The sequence below is a fragment of the Odocoileus virginianus genome, chromosome 17, assembly GCF_023699985.2.
Source record: "Odocoileus virginianus isolate 20LAN1187 ecotype Illinois chromosome 17, Ovbor_1.2, whole genome shotgun sequence".
Lineage (NCBI taxonomy): Eukaryota > Metazoa > Chordata > Mammalia > Artiodactyla > Cervidae > Odocoileus > Odocoileus virginianus.
This window is the reverse complement of record NC_069690.1, coordinates 37,136,145-37,156,591: the sequence shown is the minus strand read 5'-3', so window position 1 is coordinate 37,156,591 and position 20,447 is coordinate 37,136,145. Positions and strand designations below refer to the sequence as shown.

General features: G+C 37.8%; 1 protein-coding gene across 3 annotated transcripts in view; it reads left to right on the top strand.

The window, feature by feature from the left end:
* Positions 1 to 20,447, top strand: part of NPEPPS (aminopeptidase puromycin sensitive) — a 110,846-nt gene that overhangs the window by 49,733 nt on the left and 40,666 nt on the right. For all 3 annotated transcript variants that reach the window (XM_020879549.2, XM_020879548.2, XM_020879551.2), the window contains one exon: positions 15,447 to 15,524. In XM_020879549.2, the coding sequence (XP_020735208.2) occupies positions 15,447 to 15,524 (78 nt within the window). The remainder of the gene's footprint in view (positions 1 to 15,446; positions 15,525 to 20,447) is intronic.

The window sequence follows — 20,447 nt, the reverse complement described above, 5'->3', positions numbered from 1 at the left end:
TTAGCTAATTTGGTGAGTATTTGATGGAGATTTTAATTTTTATTTTCTGATTTTAATGAGGTTAGTTATCTTTTATATGTATATTGGACATATTTATTTCCTCTATTGTGATGTATCTGTTAAAGATTTTTTGTCCATTTTTCTACTGAGCTTTGTGTCTTTTTCTTAGAATTTAAAAGAATTCTTTTTATGTTCTGGATTTAAGTTCTTTGTCACTTACATGTTACAAATATCTTCTGCACCTTCACTTTCTTAATGATTCCTCTTAATGTACAGAAGTTCTTAATTCTCATAGGGACAAATTTATCATTGTTTTCATTTATATTTATTTTTAATTGATGATTGCTTTACAATATTGGTTTGATTTCTGTCATACATCAATACAAATTAACCATAGGTGTACATATGTTCCCTCCCTCCTGAATCTCCCTCCGACCTCCTACCCTTTCCCACTCCTCTAGCTTATTACAGAGGGCTTCCCTGGTGGCTCAGATGGTAAAGAATCTGCCTACAATACGGGAGATTTGGGTTCGATCCCTGGGTTGGCAAGATACCCTGGAGGAGGTCATGGCAACCCACTCCAGTGTTCTTGCCTGGAGAATCCCCGTGGACAGAGAGCCTGGTGGGCTACAGTCCATGGGGTTGCAAGAGTCAGACACAACTGAGCAACTAAGCGCAGCATAGCACAGCTTATTACAGAGCCCCAGTTATCATTGTTTTCCTTTATTGCTGTTTTGTTCTTAAATTTCCCCTCTATTGCAGCATCATGAAGGTATCTTCCTGTATTATCTTCTAAAAAGTTCATTGTTTTGACTTTCATAATCTACTTCTTGGGCTTCCCTGGTAGCTCAGCTGGTAACGAATCCACTTGCAATGCCGGAGACCCTGGTTCGACTTCTGGGTCTCGAAGTTCCCCTGGAAAAGGGATAGGATATCCACTCTAATATTCTTGGGCTGCCCTGCTAGCTCATATGTTAAAGAATCTGCCTGCAATGTGGGAGACCTGGGTTTCAAATCCTAAAAGATAATGCTATTAAAAGTGCTGCACTCAATATGCCAGCAAATTTGGAAAACTCAGCAGTGGCCACAGGACTGCAAAAGGTCCGTTTTCATTCCAGTCCCAAAGAAAGGCAGTACCAAAAAAAAAAAAAAAAAGAAAGGCAGTACCAAAGAATATTCAAGCTACTGCACAATTGCACTCATCTCACATGCTAGCAAAGTAATGCTCAAAATTCACCAAGCTAGGCTTCAAAGGTACATGAACTGAGAACTTCCCGATGTTCAAGCTGGATTTAGAAAAGGCAGAGGAACCAGAGATCAGATTGCCGATATCCGTTGGATCGTAGAAAAACCAAGAGAATTCCAGAAAAACATCTGCTTCATTGACTACACTAAAGCCTTTGACTGTGTGGATCACAACAAACTGTTGAACATTCTTAAAGAGATGGGAATACCAGACCACCTTACCTACCTCCTGAGAAACCTGTATGTAGGTCAAGAGGCAACAGCCTCAACTGGAACTGGAACAACAGATTGGTTCCAAATTGGGAAAGGAGTACGTCAAGGCTGTGTATTGTCACCCTGCTTATTTAACTTATATGCAGAGTTCATAATGCTAAATGTTGGGCTGAATGAAGCACAAGCTGAAATCAAGATTGCTGGGACAAATATCAGTAACCTCAGGTATGCAGATTATACCACCCTTATGGCAGAAAGCAAATAGGAACTAAAGAGCCTCCTGATGAAGGTGAAACAGGAGAGTAAAAATGTTGACTTAAAACTCAGCTTCAAAAAACTAATATCATGGCATCTGGTCCTGTCATTTCATGGCAAATAGATGGGGAAACAGTGGAAACTGTGACAGACCTTATTTTCTTGGGCTCCAGAATCACTGCAGACAGTGACTACAGCCATGAAATTAAAAGACTCCTTGGAAGAAAAGCTGTGATGAACCTCGACAGCATATCAAAAAGCAGAGACCTTACTTTGCCAACAAAGGTCCGTCTAATCATGGTTTTTCCAGTAGTCATGTATGGCTGTGAGAGTTCGGCCATAAAGAAGACTGAGCATCGAAGAATTTATGCTTTTGAACTGTGATGTTGGAGAAAGCCCTTGAGAGTCTCTTGGACTGCTCGGAGATCAAACCAGTCAATCTTAAAGGAAATCAATCCTGAATATTCATTGGAAGCACTGATGCTGAAGCTTCAGCTTCAATACTTTGGCCACCTGATGCGGAGAGCCGACTCATTAGAAAAGACCCTGATCCTGGGAAAGATTGATGACAGGAGAAGAAGGGGACAACAGAGGAGGAGATGGTTGGATGGTATCACCGACTCAATGGACATGAGTTTGAGCAAGCTCTGGGAGTTGGTGAAGGACAGGGAAGCCTGGCATTCTGCAGTCAGTGGAGTTGGCAAGGAGTCGGACATGACTGAGCGACTGAAAAATAATCTACTTTTTAGGTGCCCTGTGAATCCAGATCCCAAAGCTTGGCTTTTACTCCTTAATGGGAATTCTGTTGTCTCAGTACTGCTTATGAGAACATGATCCTTTCCCCACTGCTCTGCAGTGTTCCATTTAGTAGACGACATGGAGGAAATGATACTTTTAGTATCTGTTAAGTTCTTGGTCAACTTTCTGTGGATTTAGTAATACTTTAAAATAGAATTTATGTGACTACTGGTATTATTTAAATTTGAAAAAAAAAATGTGAGCCACTTCAGCATCTAAATAATTTTTTTTGGCTGGACCTCATGGCATGTGGGATCTTAGTTCCCCTACCAGGGATTGAAACATGCACCCTACATTGGAAGCATGGAGCCTTAATCACTGGATTGCCAGGGATGTCCCCAGATAATGTTTTATGTTTACATTTTCAGTGCAATAAAGAGTTCAGATAACCAGTGAGACCTGCGCGAAGCCTGTGTTTAATAGGAAGGAAACTGTTTATTTATTCTTTATTTTTTATATTTAATGCTTTACTTTTTAATATTTAGGTAGCATGGTACAGATGGAATAAAAGATCAAATTGAAATACATGATTCTAAGTGCATATGGATATATTTAGAAATTTTCAGTTAGGAGAAACTCTGACCTAGAATTTTTTAATAGGGAAAACAGGAGTTACCTTATAATTCCTCATTGTGTTACTCATTGTTAATACAAATTGGCCTTAACAGCTGTAGGTTCCTTCATAGGGGTAGGTGCTTACTAAATAAAAAGCATTGTATCCCTCTTGAGGCCTGTTATGGCAGAAGAGAACACCAGAATTAGCATATTAAATGATAAAATGAGAAAGGCCAGCAGAAAAGGGGAACATTACAATGAAGTAATTTTAAATTTTAATATTTTTAATTGGAGGATAATTGTTTTACAGTGTTGTGTTTCTGCTGTACAACAACGTGAATCCGCTATAAGAATATATATAGCCCCTCCCTCTGGAGCACCCCTCCCTCCACCCCCCATCCTACCCCTCTATGTCATCGCAGAGCTCCCAGCCGAGCTCCCTGTGTTACACAGCAGCTTCCCATGAGCATTCTATTTTACACATGGTAACGTGTGTGTGTGTGTGTGTGTGTGTGTGTGTATCAGTGCTACTGTCTCAGTTCATCCCACCTTCTCTTCTGCCCACCACCCACCCCCCACCCCACCCCACCCCGCTGTTTCCACAAATCAGTTCTCTGTTCTGTTCTCTATGTCTCTACTTCTTTGGAAGTACTTTACTTCTTTACTTTACTTCTCTACGTCTGCTTCTCTATTCCTACCCTGCAGATAGGTTCATAAGTAAAGTAGATGTATGCAGGGGCCTGAGGATCCTGATATTCTTTGTGGAAGTGAGCAGAGTAATTTAAAGGAAAGGTACTGGACCAGATAGCATACCTGCACAAATATCAAACAGAAAACAAACTCTGTATTCTAGAAGAACTCATATGAGAGAGGTTCTCAAGTTTTGTCAGAGACTATGTGGTGATTGCAGCCATGAAATTAAAAGACGCTGACTCCTTGGAATTAAAGTTATGACCACCCTAGACAGCATATTAAAAAGCAGAGACATTACTTTGCCAGCTAAGGTCCATCTAGTGAAGGCTATGGTTTTTCCAGTAGTCAGGTATGGATGTGAGAGTTGGACTATAAAGAAAGCTGAGCGCAAAAGAATTGATGCTTTTGAACTGTGGTGTAGGAGAAGACTCTTGAAAATCCCTTGGACTGCAAGGAGATCCAACCAGTCCATCCTAAAGGAAATCAGTCCTAGGTGTTCATTGGAAGGACTGATGTTGAAGCTGGAACTTCAGTATTTTTTCCACCTGATGCGAAGAGCTGACTCATTTGAAAAGACCCTGATGTTAGGAAAGATTGAAGGCAGGAGGAGAAGGGGATGACAGAGGATGAGATGGTTAGATTGTATCACTGACTCAATGGACATGAGTTTCGGTAAACTCTAGGAGTTGGTGATGGACAGGGAGGCCTGTCGTGCTGCGGTTCATGGGGTCGCAAAGAGTCGGACACGACTGAGCAACTGAACTGAACTGAAGTGGTACAGTGATTAAGAGTGTCTGCCTTCTTTTGGTTATGGTGGAAGCTTTTTGCACTGGTAGAGTGTGCAAACAAGATGAGCCACTTCACCTTTTGTGTTCTCGAAGGATGACTGTGGTTTTTGAATTGTGATTGGTCAGAGTCCTAAAGATCTAGGCAAGAGTGCCTCCTCCTTAATAAGCCATACTTGGAAAACCCAGAATGAGAACACGTATTCATTAGATTTGTTTGATAAATGGGCATGCTATACAAATTTGACCAGGATCTCAAAAGGAGTATCTTTCAAAAGATTTTGCCGTTACAAAATTTTTCATAATTAATATGTTCACATGGTGCCAAATTCAAAAGGTACACAGTACTAAGTAAGCCTGCTTTCCCCCCTCCAGCCTTCCACCTCTCCTGCCTAAAGACAAAGTTGTCAGGTTTGTATGTATCCTTCCTCAAATGTTCTAAGCATTTATAGACATATATGTTCATGTGTGTCTATATATCTTCAGATATCTATAGATATATGTGTTTATATATCTGTATCTACATATGTATTGTGTGTGTGCTTATAAATGATAGCATACTGTGTACATAGTTCTTAAATTCTTTTTACTTCAAAGTCAAAATTATATCTTAAATTACTTTTTGATTTTGTAGGTATATATTGTCATGAATAAACTTTTTTAGTCATGGTGAATATTGTTAGTTTTGAGTATAAGATTTTTATGTTATGGTTTTATACATGCTATGATTATATTCAAGCTTCTGTTTATTTGATTACTAAAATACATATTCAACACATGCATGCTTATACCCAAATATGTGTGTTTATGTCCACATATTTCAAAATGCCAATTATATTTAGTTTTTTTCTGAAATGTAGTACTCTGTTGTAAGTAATTTCAGCAAGAGTCCTTATTTATACAGGTAGAACGAGTTAGTGGGCTTTCCTGGTGGCAGTAAAGAATTCTGCCAAATAGGAGACACAGGTTTGATCCCTGGGTCCGGAAGATCCCCTGGAAAAGGATGTGGCAACCACTTCAGTATTCTTGCCTGGGAAATCCAATGGACAGAGGAGTCTGACGGGCTTCTGTCGATGGGGTTGCAGAACTGGATATGACTTAGGGGCTCAACAACAACAATTAGTTGTAGTTAACAAACAACTGTTAGATATATTATGATCTGGAGAGAGTGTGTTCATTTTCTTGATGGTCATAAGCAGACACTATGCTAAGCCCTTTACAAACCACTGCAATGCTGTAAAGTAATTAGCCACCAACTAATAAAAATAAATGGAAGAAAAAAAAAATAAAGTTCCTTGATGAGAAAAAAAAAAAGAGTGCATTATATATAATCTTCAAATAACTAAGGAATAGGTAATGATTTTAATTTTATAGATGTGACAGTAAAGGCTCAGATTTGAATAACTGCATATGCCTGATTATAAGATTACTATTCTTCCATTTAAAATTTCTTTTTTTTAAGTTTTTTTGTAAAGGTTAAGTTTGGTTAAGCTTCAGTTCAGTTCGTTCGTTCAGTCGTGTCCGACTCTTTGCGACCCCATGAACTGCAGCACGCCAGGCCTCCCTGTCCATCACCAACTCCCGGAGTTTACCCAAATTCATGTCTATTAGAGTCAGTGATGCCATCCGACCATCTCATCCTCTGTCGTCCCCTTCTTCTCCTGCCTTCAATCTTTCCTAACATCAGTCTTTTCCAATGAGTCAGCTTTTCACATCAGGTGGCCAAAGTATTGGAGTTTCACCTTCAATGTCAGTCCTTCCAGTGAATACTCAGGACTGATTTCCTTTAGGATAGACTGGTTGGATGTCCTTGCAGTCTAAGGGACTCAAGAGTCTTCTCCAACACCACAGTTCAAAAGCATCAATTCTTCGGTGCTCAGTTTTCTTTATAGTCCAACTCTCACATCCATACATGACTACTGGAAAAACCATAGCCTTGACTAGACGGACCTTTGTTGACAAAGTAATGTCTCTGCTTTTTAATATGCTGTTTAGGTTGGCCATAACTTTCCTGCCAAGGAGTAAGCGTCTTTTAATTTTATTTCTGCAGTCATCATCTGCAGTAATTTTGGACCCCAAGAAAATAAAGTCTGTCACTGTTTCTACTGTTTCCCCATCTGTTTGCCACAAAGTGATGGGACTGGATGCCATGATCTTAGTTTTTTGAATGTTGAGTTTTAAGCCAACTTTTTCACTCTCGTCTTTCACTTTCATCAAGTGGCTCTTTAAGTCTTCTTCACGTTCTGCCATAAGGGTGGTGTCATCTGCATATGTGAGGTTATTGATATTTCTCCCAGCAGTCTTGATTCCAAGTTGTGCTTCATCCAGCCCAGCATTTCTCATGATGTACTCTGCATATAAGTTAAATAAGCAGGGTGACAATATACAACCTCGACATACTCTGTGTCCAACTCTTTGCAACCCCGTGGACTGCAGAATGCTAGGGTTCCCTGTCCATCACCAACTCCCAGAGCTTGCTCTAACTCATGTCCATCAAGTTGGTGATTCCATCCAACCATCTCATCCTCTGTCATCCCCTTCTCCTCCTGCCTTCAGTCTTTCCTAGCATCAGGGTCTTCTCCTGAGTCAGTTTTTCACATCACATGGCCAAAGTATTGGAGTTTCAGCTTCAACATTAGTCCTTCCAATGAGTATTCAGGACTGATTTTTTTTTTTTTTTTTTTTTATGATTGCCTGGTTTGATCTCATTGCAGTCCAAGGGACTCTCAGGAGTCTTCTCCAATACTACAGTTCAAAAACACCAATTCTTCAGCGCTCAGCTTTGTTTATAGTTCAACTCTCACATCCATACATGACTACTGGAAAAACCATAGCTTTGACTAGATGGACCTTTGTTGGCAAAGTAATGTCTCTGCTTTTTAATATGCTCTCTAGGTTCATCATAGCTTTTCTTCCAAGGGGCAAGTGTCTTTTAATTTCATGGCTGCAGTCACCATCTGCAGTGATTTTGGAACCCTAGAAAATAGTCTGTCACTGTTAACATTGTTTCCCCATCTATTTGCCATGAAATGATGGGACTGGATGCTATGATCTTCATTTTTTGAATGTTGAGTTTTAAGCCAACTTTTTCACTTTCCTGTTTCACCTCATCAAGAGACTGTTTAGTTCTTCTTTGCTTTCTGCCATAAGAGTGGTGTCATCTGCGTATCTGAGGTTACTGATACTGTTTATACATGATGTGGGAAACTGTCTACTTATAATGTTCAGTTTACATATATACAGCTTAAATTATAACTATATTAATGTAAACATTAATTTGGTATTATTGCCTTTTCTCCACTTTATTGAAGCATATTTATTGAGACTTTTCATGTATCTTTAGTATTATACTAATGCCTTTCCACACTTTGAACAATCTAATTGTTCCAGAGCAAATACTATCTTCTAAGGCCTTTTTGAATTACTGTATTATGTTGTAATTGAAAATTTTCTCTCTAGCCATAAATCCCCACTCATATATCATTAGTAAAGGTATTTTTTGTTGATATATTTTATATGGGTACTATTGATGACCTTCATGATATAATTGCTTAGAATGTTACTTTTGAAGTGACCTATTCATTCTGCTAATGATTACTAAATCTACTGTGTGCCAGAAACCATTCTAGCATTGACAGTAGAATGGTGGACAAAACTAGGAGTCAATATTCCAGATACATGTATTCAATTTGGGAAGATAAATATGTAATGTAATGAATGTAGTGATAAGTACTCAGAAATTACAGGAACAGAATATAGAATGAAGTCTGTTGTTTAAGATGATGGAACAGAGTTCTAAAGAAATGATTTGAGCAGAGACCTGAATGACATAAAATGTGTAGGTAACTGGATAAAGAATTTTTCATGAAGTTGCAGAAACTCTGAGGTTAGAGAATGCTTACAGTCTTTGAGGAACGACAGTGAGGCATCAATGGCAAAATGTGAGTTCTAGTTATTGCTCTACATACACAACAGCATTTTGTTATATTTTTCATGTGCACAGCATTGTACTTCTACTGCCATACGCCCTTATAGTGTGCTTACCACCAGAAATTTCATTTCCATTCATCACTATACAGTTGATTTCCTTTACCCATTTTGCCCTCTCCTGGGCACTCACCACTCCCAGGGTAATCACTACTGTGTTCTCTGTATCTGCATGTTTGATTTTGTTTGATTTAATTTGTTCATTTATTTTGCTTTTTTTTAATTAGTTTTTAAAAAATAAATATTTGTGTAGTTATTTTGGCTGCACAGGGTCTTAGTTGCAGCTTGTGGGATCTTTGATCATTGTTCCAGGATCTTTAGTTGTGGCATGGAGACTCTTAGTTGCATCATGTGGGATCTAGTTCCCAACCAGGGAACAAACCTGGGCCTCCTGCATCGGGTGCACGCTGTCTTAGCCACTGGATCACCAGGGAAGTCCCTATTTACTTTATACAGTGGTATCATATGGTATGTGGCCTTTCCTCTATCTGACTTATTTTACTTAGCACAGTAGCCTCGAAGTCCATCCATGTAGTCATAGATGACAGTATTTCATCTTTTTATGGCTAGTAAAGTAATGCTCAAAATTCTCTAAGCCAGGCTTCAGCAATACATGAACCGTGAACTTCTAGCTGTTCAAGCTGGTTTTAGAAAAGGCAGAGGAACCAGAGATCAAATTGACAACATTCGCTAGATCATCGAAAAAGCAAGAGAGTTCCAGAAAAACATCTATTTCTGCTTTCTTGACTATGCCAAAGCCTTTGACTGTGTGGATCACAATAAACTGTGGAAAATTCTGAAAGAGATGGGAGTACTAGACCACCTGACCTGCCTCTTGAGAAACCTGTATGCAGGTCAGGAAGCAGCAGTTAGAACTGGATATGGAACAACAGACTGGTTCCAAATAGGAAGAGGGTACTTCAAGGCTGTATATTGTCACCCTGCTTATTTAACTTATATGCAGAGTACATCATGAGAAACACTGGGCTGGAGGAAGCACAAGCTGGAATCAAGATTGCCGGGAGAAATAACCTAAGATATGCAGATAACACCACTCTTATGGCAGAAAGTGAAGAAATACTTAAAGAGCCTCTTGATGAAAGTGAAAGAGGAGAGTGAAAAAGTTGGCTTAAAGCTCAACATTCAGAAAACTAAGATCGTGGCATCCGGTCCCATCACTTTGTGGCAAATAGGTGGGGAAACCGTGGCTGACTTTATTTTTTGGGCTCCAAAATCACTGCATATGGTGATTGCAGCCATGAAATTAAAAGATGCTTATTCCTTGGAAGGAAAGTTATGATCAACCTAGACAGCATATTAAAAAGCAGAGACATTACTTTGTCAGCAAAGGTCCATCTAGTCAAGGCTATGGTTTTTCCAGTGGTCATGTATGGATGTGAGAGTTGGACTATAAAGAAAGCTGAGCACTGAAGAATTGATGTTTTTGAACTGTGGTGTTGGAGAAGACTCTTGAGAGTCCCTTGGACTGCAAGGAGATCCAACCAGTCCATCTTAAAGGAGATCAGTCCTCAGTGTTCCTTGGTAGGACTGATTTTGAAGCTGAAACTCCAATACTTTGGCTACCTGATGCGAAGAGCTGACTCATTTGAAAAGACCCTGATGCTGGGAAAGATTGAGGGCAGGAGGAGAAGGAGATGACAGAGGATGAGATGGTTGGATGACATCACCGACTCAATGGACATGGGTGTGGGTGGACTCTGGGAGTTGGTGATGGACAGGGAGGCCTGGCGTGCTGCAGTTCATGGGGTTGCAAAGAGTCAGACACGACTGAGCGACTGAACTGAACTGAGCTGATGGCTGAGTAATATTCCATTTTGTATATATCCCACATCTTAATTCATTCATCAGTGGATGGGTCCTTAGATTGTTTCCACATCTTTGCTATTGTAAATGTGATGAACATAGGGGTGCATATATCTTTTTGAATTAGTATTTTTATATTCATTGGATAAATACCAGAAGTAGGATAGCTGGATCATATGGTAGTTCTATTCTTAAATTTTTGAGGAATATCCATACTGTCTTCCATAGTGGTTATACTGGTTTACATTCCCACCAACAGTGTATGAGAGTTCCCTTTTCTGTAGATCCTTGCCAACATTTGTTACTTCTTTTTTTTAAATTTATTTATTTTAATTGGAGGATAGTTACTTTACAATTTGTGATGACTTTTGCCATACATCAGGGCTTCTTTGTGGCTCAGCTGGTAAAGAACCTGCCTGCAATGTGGGAGACCTGTGTTCAGTCCCTGGGTTGGGAAGATCCCCTGGAGAAGGGAAAGGCTACCTACTCCAGTATTCTGGCCTGGAGAGTTCCATGGACTATATAGTCCATGGGGTCACAAAGAGTCGGACACAACTGAGTGACTTTCACTTTTGCCATTCATCAACATGAATCGGCCATAGGTATACATGTGTCCCCCTCATCCTGAACCCATCCATCCTGAACGCCACCTCCCTCCATACCCCATCCCTCCATGTTGTCACAGAGCACTGGCCTGTTATTTTTTGTCTTTCTGATAATAGCCAGTCTAACTGGCATGAGGGAGTATCTCATTGTGGTTTTGAATTTCATTTCTCTAACTACTTTGGCCACCTGGTGTGAAGAGTTGACTCATTGGAAAAGACCCTGATGCTGTGAGGGATTGGGGACAGGAGGAAAAGGGGATGACAGAGGATGAGATGGCTGGATGGCATCACCGACTCGATGGGCATGAGTTTGAGTAAACTCCGGGAGTTTGTCATGGACAGGGAGGCCTGGCGTGCTGCGATTCATGGGGTCACAAAGAGTCGGACACGACTGAGCGACTGAACTGAACTCACTGAACAGTTAGTGATGGTGAACATCTTTTCATGTGCTTATTGGCCATTTGTGTGTCTTCCTTGGAAAAAGTGCCTGTTTAGCTCCTCTGTCCATTTTCAAATCAGGTTTGTTTCTGCTGTTGTTGTTGTTGTTAGTTGTATGTGTTCGTTATATGTTTTGTAGGTTAACCCCTTATAGGATATGTCATTTGCAAATGTCTTCTCCCATTTGATACGTCATCTCTTTGTTTTATTGGTGGTTTCCTTTGCTGTGCAAAAAGCCTTTTAGTTTGATGTAATCTCATTTGTTTATTTTTGCTTTTTTCCCCCTTGCCTGAGGAAATATATCTAGAAAGATATTGTATTCCTGAGACCAATGTTAAATATTCTGCTAAAGATGTTTTTGGTTGTCTGTGTTTTTATCACTGGGTTGAAGAATTTTTTATGTATATTCTGGATATAAGTTTTTTGCATCTATACAAAGTAAAATATTTTCTCTTGGTCTGTGGTTTGCCTGTTCATTTTCTTCAGTGTCTTTTGATAATTACAAGTTTTAAGTATTTTTTACATATATATTCTTTTTTATGTTCTTTTCCATTATGGTTTATCAATGGCTATTGAATATAGTTCCCTGTGTTATACAGTAGGCTATTAATGAAATCTGATCAGTTTTTTTATTTTGTGATCAGTGCTTTTTTTGGATCCTCTCCAAGAAACAATTGCCCATTTCAAGCAGATTTAGATTTTCATTCTGAATGTTGTAGGCCTCCCATTAGAGGCTTAGATCTCACTGATTACCCTTACTGCTATAACATAGACTATAGGGCAGCAAAAATGGAAACAGGCCAGTTAAGAAGCTATTATAGTGACCTGGGAGAGAAGTGATGGTACACAGGACTGGGCTGTAGTGGTGGAACCTTGAAAACTCTGGGGTTAAGAATGTTGAGCTTGCTTGTTGAATGTATGGTGTTAGAGACAAGCAGACATGGAGGGGGAGGCGGTTAGGATGATTTATTTTTGGCTTGTGCCACTGAGAGTGGTGGTGATGTACAAAACTACAGTTGACTGAGGTTATTTCAAACTCTGCTTTTGCAAAGTAGTATGTTGTCCATGCGAAGTAATTGGAAGAGTATCCCAGAATCCAGGAGACTTTTAAAGAATTCAGATATATGGCTACTTTCTTTTTACTGAGAGAGAATTTTGGAGGAAATTTTGCTGTTTGTTTTATACACAGGTGTAGTTGATAATGTGTACATTTGGAAGGAGATGCAGTAGAATATAAACTAGCAATACAGTATTTGATTGTTTCAATTTAAAAACTGCTATTCTTTTGCTTTTCTGTCTTCATTTCTTACCAGTTTGAAGCTTTTCTTGTGCATTTATAAAAACAAGTTCATTTTAGTAAACTTTTATAGAGATAGTTTTTGATCAGAGTACCTTGCTGCTGCTGAGTCGCTTCAGTCATGTCCGACTCTGTGTGACCCCATAGACAGCAGCCTACCAGGCTCCTCCGTCCATGGGATTTTCCAGGCAAGAGTACTGGAGTGAGTTGCCGTTGCCTTCTCCTCAGAGTGCCTTAGAGGTACCATAATGCTGGTTTATATTTGAGTTAGAGAAGTGCATTCTTATTCCTTGAAGTGCCTTTTAGCTTTCCTGTAGGCTAAGGAATATTCTATTCTTGGGGATCAAGTTAGAGCAAATCTCAGATTTTTGCCAGCAAAAGTCATTGCTTCAGTAGGGATTTATTTCATCAGTATTGTATATATACCAAACCTTGAATTTCTGTTCAAATTTAGGAGCTATCTTATAATAGTAGAAAGAATTTTGGCAATAGGAATAGCAAAGGAACTGAGTCCTAGTCCAGCAGTGTGACCTTGGATAAATCATTTACTTTATATACATCATTTTCTTCATCTGTAAAATGAGGAGTAATTGATTATAAAGTTCTTTTAAAAACAAATTATAAATTCTTACTGGTTTTATAGTGATTTTGGTTTTATAAAACATGTTTGAACCATATTAGAAACATTGGAAATTTAATCTTTGAATAACTTATGAGAAAAGAGTGAATTGTGGGCATCTTGCCTGACTCATAGAATATTATTACATCTGAATCATTGTTCCCCATATCAGACTTAAGCCTATGACTGATAAGGCTGCCTCTCTTTTAATAATAACTTTTTGAGATATAATTCATGCACTATAGAATTCAATTCAGTGGTTTTTAAGCCACCATCAGAATCAATTTTAAAACGTTTTCATCACCCCAAAAAGAAAGTACCCGTGAGCTGTCACTTTCCATTTCTGTGTGACCTTCCAGCCCTAGGCAGCCACTAGTTTACTTTCTGTCTGTATGGATTTACCTATTCTGAATATTTCATGTAGACATATGGCCTTTTGTGTTTGGTTTCTTTCACTTAACGTGTTTTCAAGGCTTGTCCATATTGTAGCATATATTAACACTTCATTTCTTTTTATTGTCACATAATATTACATTGTCTACCCCATATTATCTGTTCATCAGTTGATGGACATTTGAGTTGTTTCTACTTTTTGACTACTAAGAACCTTTGTGTATTCATTTCTCTTGGGTATATACCTAAGAGTGGAATTTCTGGGTTATACAGTTAATTCTGTATTTAATCTTTTGAGGAACTGCCAGGCTGTTTCCCAGAACATTTGGAAACATTTTTACATTCCTATCAGCAATGTGTGAGGGTTCCAGATTCTTTACATCCTCCCTAAACTTATTATTGTCTTTTTGGTTATAGTTGTCCTAGTGGGTATGAAGTGGTATCACATTGTGGTTTTGACTTGCATTTCCCTGATGATTAAAGATGTTGAACATCTTTCCAAGTGCTTATTAAGGCTACTTCTTTGGGCAGTTTTTCTTTTGGAGTGAGGATGCGGGTGGGAATCTGCTTAGCTCTTTTCCTAAAGTGTCAACTAAGCATTCTGAAGTATCAGTTAAATAAGCAGGCTCTTCTTACTACTGGTAGGGAGTAAATCAAAACCTTAATTTAATCCACACACCTGTTTTTCCCTTCCTTATTTCTATAAAGTGTAACAACAAAGAATTTCAGTGGAAATATGACTTATATCTTGTTGGAATTGTTACCTATGTTTGAGTGGGAGAACAGAACTTTCACTGATACATCTGTTTTTTTGTTTTGTTTATTTTTTTAATTATTTTTGACTGTGTTGGGTTTTGGCTTTTCTCTAGTCATGGGGAGCGGGGGCTACTCTCTCCTTGCAGTGCAAGGGCTTCTTAGTGCGGTGGCTCATCTCGTTGCAGATCCTGTGCTCTAGGTGCACAGGCTTCAGTAGTAGCGGACGTGGTCTCAGGAGTTGCAGTTTTGGGCTCTAGAGCACAGGCTCATTAGTTGTGCTGCGTGGGCGTGCATGGGCTTAAATTAGTTGCATGTGGGATTTTCCCAGATTGAGGATCTAACCCGTGTCTCCTGCATTGGCAGGCGGGTTCTTTATCACTGACATATCTTTAGCACTGAAATCTTGGCAACTGGTTCTGTATTTCAAATGTTCAGGAGTAAGACTGCAACGTATAAAGCAGTATCATTATCACACAAAGAAGGATGAAGTGTGTCTGGGAATCTGGTAGAAAACCTTTTCATATTTATAGTAGCCCTATTTTCCTTATATCATGAAAGTTTTGTGAATTAATATAGGATGTGTAATTGTTTTTTTATATTTTTTCCTACCTCCCTTCGAAGACAATGGGCTGCTTTTCTGGGCGCCTGATGTCCTCTGCTAGCGATCAGAAGTTGTTTTGTGAAATTTGCCCAGCATTCAAATGTTCTTTTGATGAATTTGTAGGGGAGAAAGTGGTCTCCCCGTCCTATTCCTCTGCCATCTTGGCTCCTCCCCCTGTAATTGTTTTTAAGGAGCATATTTAGCTTAGGTTACATAGTCTAAAATAGGTTAATTTGAAATGACACTCTTGTTAATAGAACTTATTTTATTAAATTCAGAATATTTAATTTTATTTGAGATTTTGCTCTTGAAAATGTTAATTGCCGCAGCCTGGATTTGGTCCAGTCAGATTTGTGAAGTAATTTTTTTTTTTCCATTCCAGAAATACATGCTACAGGATTTAACTATCAAAATGAAGATGAAAAAGTCACCTTGTCTTTTCCTAGTACTCTCCAACCAGGTAGGAGACATGGCTTTTATAAAATCCAGTAGTGAATAGTGACATCTTACTTCTTTCCCCCAAATTTATTGCATGTCTTTTTTTTTTTAAAGCTCTTTGTTTTAGGGAGATTAAGTATTAAGATCTTAGGCAAACTCCGGGAGCTGGTGAGGGACAGGGAGGCCTGGCATGCTACAGTCCATGGGATCTCAAAGAGTCAGACACTACTTGACAACTGAACAACAATAACAAAGTATTAAGATAGAGCTTAAAACATTCCAGGTTCATTTCAACTTTTAGCCCACCAGAAAAAAGTAAAAAAGGACAGTCATTCTATTCTAGAACATAATGTGTTATTTTCAGTTTCAGTTTTTTAAAATTACATCTACTTAGTTCTTCTACTGATTGAATCCAAATATCTGAGGCAAATGTTCCGCAGATGATTTTGAGGTACAATCAGAGATTAGAGAGATGCTATGCTAAGTGAGGGCATGGAAGGAAAGATTCATTGATACATTACTGTATGTGCTATTTAAAAGCACAAATAAACTAGACGTTCTGAACTTAATATAATGGAAGAAATTATATACAAATTAGTTGGTAAAGTACTGAAAGTTTGATAAATGAGCATGTGAAAAGCCACAGATAATATGAAAGAAAATGCAGTGAATGATAACAGTTAAGATATTTGCCCTCCTCGTAATGAGAAATCCAGTTTTTGTCTGTCATGTAATCAGAAGTAAAAAAATGAATCTTGATATGACTGCCTTAATATTACTAGTAGGAATATAAATCCATGTAATTTATTTGGAAAGCAGCCTGGCAATATGTGTTAAGAGCCTAAAGATATTCATGTCTTTTGACCTGGCAGTTCTGGTATTAGGAATATAGTCTCCTAAAGAAAAGTCATAAATACAAGAAATACCTTATGCCTAGAAGTGTCTCTTCAGACATTGCTAAGATAGTAAAAAATTAGAATTAATACATTTGTCCAACACTAAGGGAATAATTAAGCTAATTATGACATATATGTATGGTGAATACACCCAGCAATTAAAAGTGAGGTTTGTGAATTCTTAACACTGAAAAGTACTTATTATAATGTAAAATTGAAAAGCAGAATACAGAATTACACATACAAGGTGATGAATCATATCTCTAAAATGGTATGAATAATGTTATATGTCTGGTTGTTGACATAATTGATGATTTTTATTCTTATTCATACCTTTCTCTGTTTTCCATAATTTTTATATTGAGAATATATTCCCTCAATATGAAAGTATTTATAGAAAAATTTTAAATTGGAAAAGGTTTATCTTGGTACTCTTAAAGACCTTTCATTTTGTCTTTTTCTCACTAGGATTATTTTTGTGTGAAATTATTGTAAAAACAAATGTCTGCCATGAACCTGTATTAAAAGATACTGAAGATAATAACCTGAAAATTGAGAATTCCTCTCTCTGACCCCTCTACTTTTATTACTTTTATTATCTAGTGAATCCTTCCAGAAATATTCTATGTAGACATAAGTGTATGTGTACATTTTAACCCACAAATGGGATCACAAATATCAGTGGCTTGCAACAGGTATTTCTTGTTTACACATGGCCCTGAGGACTGCTGATCATCTGCAGACATATTGCCAACTTCCCTGAACTCCACTAAGCTCAAATGTCTATTGATGCCAGGCTCTGTAGTGAGTAGCTGCTATGTGCAGCATGCTGTTCTCTCATATGGCAGAGGGCAGAAGCTTGAGGCTGGAGACAGCACCAAATCATAAACATTTAAAGCTTCTGTGTGGATGGTGATGTTCATTCACATTTCATTGAGCAAAGCAAATAGTATGGCCAAGCCCAAAGTCACTGGGGCAACAATTACCAGAAATTTGATAAACTTCTAAATGAAACATAAAGCAAAAAAGAAAGTAATAAGTATAATAGAAATATAGAAAACTGAAAGAAGCAAAGAAAAGTGAAAAGAAAGTGCCCCCAAACCCAAACAGATTAATATCCTAAGGAGTATTACTAATATTACGTTCATTAAATAAGAACAGGATGGAATAGAGTAAGAACACTTTTGGAAATTGTAATATATTAGGAGTAAAAAAAAACAAAACAGGTTTTGAAAGGTGAAATAGAGTCATGTTCCAAATAGGAAGATTGGAGGACTGATCTAGCAGGACCAGACATCCAGCTAGTGAAAGAGAGGACATAGAAAATGGGAAGGGGAAATTACGAAAAACACACAACATGAAAATTTATTTGAACTGATGAGACAGAAGGCTTAAGTTTGAAAAAATACACTATCAAAAGGAAACTCGATAAATGTAAGAAGTCCCACACCAAAGCAAATTTAAGAATTTTCAGGGGGTAAAGTGAGGCTCTCAAAGAGTTTCTACCTGAGGCGAGGGAGTTGGGAGGAAGTTACCTTCAAGGTTCAGAAATCAAAAGAGCAGATTTACAATGGAAACCAGACTCTAATAAAGCCATTCCTTGAAAATTATAAGTGAATCTGACTCTCAATTTAGAATTCCCGTGCTTACGAAGAATCCCAGGGCGATTTATTAAGGTTTCGATGGTCCTAGAAGAACAGCTTCTCTATCTAGTTCTCGGTTCCCAGTAAAGAACTAGGTAGTCAGTGGGCCTTCTTTATGCAGAAAGCAAATGTGACGCCCACCCTGGGGGGCTTTGGCAGAGGTGGGCCCATTCGTTTGAGTTGCTTACCTATTGTAGTTATTTCTGTTAAGGGTTACTTCCTCGGTGCCTCGATGGCCTACAACATCTAACCCTTGCCACCGTACACATGATTTGTGTTGGCAGGAAAACAGCAGCTGTGTTAACAATTACTTGTTCATGAACATGTGCTTAGATTGGGCTGTTTCAGTAGACGGAGGTACTTGTTAGGAGTAACCACGTCTTTTAGTTATTTGTTGGCATTGAACAAAATTGTTTTGCAAACTGTTTTCATTCTTGTTATAAGGTTGAGCAACTCTGTCCCACAAATTCTAGTTTTGCTTGGAAACTGCAAAGTAGTCCCCGAATATTTTAGAGGGAGTTGATATTGATGGCAAAAGAAAATTTGCAGCTACACATTTGCTTGTTACAGTTCCTTTTCTATAAAACCTTATTTTTGGTGATTTAAATAAAGCATTGCCTGAATGTTTGAGATTTTTATAGCTACACTTGGTTGTGTAATATTATGGTTCCTTTTCTGTAAAATGTTATTTTTGGCCATTTCAAATAAATCATTTCCCATCTTAAAAAAAAAAAAAAAGAATTCCCGTGCTTAGCCACACAATGAGTTTAAAGAAAATATTTTCAGATCTTTGAAGTTATAGAAAATTTTAATTCTTTGTGAAAGATATAGTAGTAGAGATGTAGTTTAGCGCAAACTTCACTTTTTATAGTAAGTAGAAAATTGAAAAATGAAAAAAACAGCTAAATAAGCAAGGTATTTAGAAATCACAGAGTTGTTACTGAGGCAAGTATAGGGAGTAAATAGCATTGGGTGTGCCTGCAGCTTATATAGGTGGGCCTGTAGAATTGTGTTGTGTGTTAGCCACTCAGTCGTGTCTGACTCTTTGCGACCCCATGGACTATAGCGCTCCAGGTTCCTCTGTCCATGGGATTTTCCAAGCAAGAATACTGGAGTGGGTTGCCATTTCCTTCTCCAGGGAATCTTCCCAACTCAGGGATCAAACCTGGGTCTCCTGCATTGCAGGCAGATATATGAGGTTTAACACTGTGAACCATTATTTTGATAGAAATGATAGGAAAATTTTAAAAAATTTAAAATCTGTATCATTACAGACTATATTCTGTGTTCATACTGTGAAAAGATTAAAGTCAGTAGCAAAAGACAAACAAAAAATGCCTTCTCGTATATTGGAAAAATGATACTTCTGAAAATTAATGAGTGGAAGATTTGTTATAGGAATTAGAAAATATTTAGAACTGAATAATAAAATTGCTACATACAGAGCATGTAGGATGCTGGTAAAGCATTATTTTCAGAGAGGATATTTAGCTAAGAAGAAAGGCTAAAAATTAATTAAGTGGGCATCAAAATCAACATTAGACAAAAAGAATAGGTAACTTGAAGAAAGTAGAAGAGAAAGATTTAAAAGCAGAAATTAATGAAATAAAAATGAGGAAGAGAGGAGCAAAAACATTTAAAGGTGGCTTAAAATAGCCTAAGAAGATACATAAACCTAGTTAGCATGTATAGAAAAAAAATAGCATAGATTCAATTGTTTAGCATTAGGAAATTTGACATAATTTTTTAAGTCAGAAATGTTAGTGTGTTTATCAAAAGAAGCCAGAACATATTCGCTGGAACTCATCAGGTAAGAAAGGACATAAACTCCCAAAAGATATGTATATGTATATCTGTATACATATGTCTATATTCAGTGGACCTTCAATTGAGTTGTTTGGTTTTATTTTCCTAGCATGATTCAGAATGTGGCACTTTCTTTAGTTGTGACTTTGCTGCAAACATCTGAAATTTTTACTTGAAATTACTTTCAGAACCAGTTTGAGGCATATAAGGAAATTAGCTTAATTACTTAATAGGCACAGTTAGTATTTTGTCTAGAAATAGATTGCAATTTGTTATTCACATAATCTGCAGACTTGAACTCTTTATGACTTGGACCTTTCCAAAAAGCAAATTCAATTTTGGAAGGTGAAGATTTGACTTGGTGAACACCCAAAAGGATACGTCAGAAAGTCAAGAACATTTTGAACAATGTCAGTGTCATTGCTCTGCAAGCATTCCAAAATGTCAGTTTGAAGCGTTAGGATATAAAAGTTTTGATATAAGTAGCTAATTACTTTATGGTCATACTACATCTCTGATTTGTTAGATTCCCGTTCTCTGGATTCTTTAATAAATAGGCACTTTAAAGGGATCAATTACAAAGTCAACATTTTGGGGGTT